The sequence below is a fragment of the Pelodiscus sinensis genome, chromosome 30, assembly GCF_049634645.1.
Source record: "Pelodiscus sinensis isolate JC-2024 chromosome 30, ASM4963464v1, whole genome shotgun sequence".
Classification (NCBI taxonomy): domain Eukaryota; kingdom Metazoa; phylum Chordata; order Testudines; family Trionychidae; genus Pelodiscus; species Pelodiscus sinensis.
Window position 1 is genome coordinate 6,381,387 of NC_134740.1, and position 3,271 is coordinate 6,384,657.

Genomic DNA, 3,271 nt, shown 5'->3' on the forward strand with positions numbered 1-3,271 from the left:
GCGGAGCTAAAGGATTTAGAATCCCGAATTTCTGGGTCGCGCTGCTGCGTCTTCGCCCCATGCCCATGTGTCCTATCTCAGCTGTCACAGCCAGAACCCTGCGGGTCCCTCCGCTTACCTGGGAGAGCTGCCAGAAAGAGAAAGACCCCGACAGACTGTGCTCATTCTCCTCACCAGCCTGATGGCTACAGATCACTGACCCTTCCCCTGCAGGCAGGTTTTCTGAGGGCCGGTTGGGCTCCTTTCTCGGACAAGTTTTTCGCCTCATCTGCACGCGGGCACCGCTAAAGCATTTGAATGACCCGCAGGTCCGCCAGGCTTTGTAGATATTTGATCGCAGAGCTGAGAGGGACAGGGCAGAGGACGCTAGAGAGTATTGATGAATTTTGGGCCCCGATTCAGGCAAATACTAAAGCCACTTTGACATCCTTGGGACTGGAGCACGAGCTTAAAGAGAATTGGTGAATTGCAATAGTGAAATGCCAAATGTGTGCGCCCGTCACTCTCTTCGGAGAGCAAGGACAGGGACCTCGGTGCGCACCAGCGCGCTCTGGGACACGGGCGCGCGGAGAGGGACAGACAGACACTCCCCGTGCGATTATTTCTAGCTCCTAGTTCCGTGAATCTCTCCCTGCCCGCTCCGACGGGCGCCTGGAAGGAGAGAAAGGCTTTTGCTCTCTCGGCGAGTGTGACGCGATTTCTGTGGCTGCTCCACGGGGAGCCGCGTGCAGAGACACTGGGCAAACTCCGCGTGGAATTCTTCAAAAGTCCCCCGAGGGGGCGTTTTCCACAGCTCGCTGCGTGTGTTTCGGGAGACCCAACTCCCCCTGGCTGTGACTCAGGCACCTCTGTGCTGTCTCCAACAGTCCTTTCTCCTCTCCCACCCCTTCCTGACGTGCTCTGTGTCACCGTGTGTCCTCTGGAGCAGCACTAGGGGGCGCTGTCTGCAGCTGTCAGCGCACGGAGCTGCAGCGAGACCTGGGTCGTGGCGGTGTCTGCAGAGATGGTGACTCGACCTTGGAGAGATGGGACTTAGCCTGCACCCCCGTTGCATGAGTACACCCGCCCCATCCACTCCAGCCCTGTCCCAGAGGGCCGCCAAAGCCAGTTCCAGCCGCTATTGCTGTCAGTGAGGGGGGTCCCAGAGACAGAGCAGGTCAGGGTGTGGGTCTCTCCAGGCTCCCCGCCCCCAGCACCCTCCCCCGCGTCGGACTGGAGCAGCTGTACATGAGAGAGGGCACCTGGGGAGGACAGGGAAAGAGAGCAAGGAATGAATTACCCACTGACTCTGTGTGTGTGGGGGGGAGTGTCCCTAATTCCCCCGCTGTCCCACAGACACTCACAGCTGGGGGCGGCGAGCAGGGACAGGAAAAGCTGCAGGCAGGGCCGGGCACGTCTGGGTCTGTGGAGAGACCGAGCCCCCTAGAACCAGGGATCGGTGTTAAAGAGGAAGCCAAGGGGCAAGGATTCGCATGCGGGTTGCACCCAGCGAGGGTAAAAAGGGGCCGCCAGGAGCAGCTCTGGCTCAGAGGGGACGTGTCATCCTCAGGCACAAAGGGGGTGGGGGAAATCCAGCCCTGCCCCGGAACTGACATCGCAGCTTGTCTCCTGCCTTAGAGAATTAGCCCCGGGCGGGTTGATCTCCGATGTATTCCCACCACGGATCCCGGGCTTTATACATAGTGCCGGGCTGTGGATTGTCTCGGGGGAGGAGCCGAGGTTCTTGGGCTTTGCATGAGGCTGGTAGGAGGGGCTGTCCGGTTCCCGAACCAAGGAGGGAGCCGGTGAAGGGGACGGGGCTGCTGTTCCCAGCCGGGTAGAACCCTCCCTATCTACGAGTGCGTCACTGCTCCGCCCTGGGAGAGCGCCTCGCGGTCAGAGAGAGAATCCCCGCTGGTGACTCCCGGGCTGCGGTTCGCTGGGGAACGGAGCCGTCTCTGCGCGGTGCCCAACGTGCAGCCAGCGGTGACGTTGCCAGGGAATTGCGGGGCTAAAGCCCAGGTCGGAGTTTTGATTCCCACGGAACCTTTTCTGTCGCCGGAGCCCAGCGCTGCGCGGTCACTGCTGCCCCCAAGCGGCGCACGGGGGTGGTGCAGCCTGCTGCGCGGTCACTGCTGCCCCCAAGCGGCGCACGGGGGTGGTGCAGCCTGGGTTCTGGCATCAGCGCTGCCAGGTTTTGTGTCACTGTGTCCCTGGCGCAGTAAGAGCGGGCGTTGTCCTCGGGCTTCAGGCCGGTCATTTGCAGAGAAGTCGAGTTCACGGAGTTGTCTCGGGAGATGGTGAATCGGCCTTGCACAGCGAGGGATTAATGCTGGTTGGATCCACTTGGCTTACTGACCAGAGCCGCCCACTCCAGTCCCTTCCCTGGAGCCTGCCGGACCCAATGCATCTCAAAGCCAGTGAAGCTGAAGCCGGAAGCTTTGCTCACTTAGCAGCTGTAGAACTGGGGAGCCGCTAGAATCGATCGGACACGAAGAAGGACAGGTCCGGGAAACGCCTTTCGCAGCCAGGCGCCCGGCAGTGGATCTGGTTTGTGTCTGAGCTCCCAGCGGCTTCCCCTGCCTGTGTCCGGCGCAGCGGTAGCGGGCGGGGTCCTCGGGTTGCAGGCCGGTCAGGGCCGGGAACGGAGGGGTTAACACGGGCAGGAGGTTTTTGTGACATTCACACCGGTGCCTGGTCCCCTGCCAGAGCTCGGAGCGGCGGTAATTCGGAAGCCTGAGTTTTTGCATGATCGCAGACCGGTTTCGTGTCGCTGTGTCTCTCGAACAGTGATAGCGGGCGGTGTCCTCGGGCTTCAGGCCGGTCATTTGAAGTTGCACCGTGCTCTGGGAATTGTCCCTGGAGATGGTGAATCGGCCTTTCACGGAATCCGCGTATGCGGTACCTAAACTGGGGTTTATATGAGCGACCCATTCAAGCCCCTTCCCGGGGGCCTGCCGGATCCAGTCTATGTTGTAGCTAGTGAAGGTGAAGCCGGAGGCTTTGCAGGAGAGGCGCAGAGAGTCTCCGGGCTTCTTCACATCCCCTCCGGACTCCACCAGCTGCACCTGGCACCGGGCACCTGCAAATACAGACCGGATCTTAATGTTGCTATAAAATCAGCCCTAACGCACCATTCCTCCAGCTGGGCCAGTGACTCAGAGGCAGAAAATACCTTCCAAAGCTGCTGCGACGAAACACAGAAGGAGCCAAAGTGCCATTGTCGCTAGTGCTGGAGAGGAAAGTTCTCAGCGTGGTAAACGCACAGACCCAGGGAGCTGCGGATTGTCCC

At 60.6% G+C, this 3,271-nt stretch overlaps 1 protein-coding gene across 1 annotated transcript; it reads right to left on the reverse strand.

Annotated features, from left to right (window-relative positions):
• Window positions 1-1,390: 1,390 nt before the first annotated feature.
• LOC142821220 (uncharacterized) lies at window positions 1,391-3,271 on the reverse strand. The gene is made up of 2 exons (XM_075912069.1): window positions 3,155-3,271; window positions 1,391-3,061 (listed from the first exon to the last, which is right to left on the reverse strand). The coding sequence occupies exons 1-2, from the start codon at window positions 3,198-3,200 to the stop codon at window positions 2,391-2,393; spliced, it is 717 nt and encodes a 238-aa protein (XP_075768184.1). The 5' UTR covers window positions 3,201-3,271; the 3' UTR covers window positions 1,391-2,390.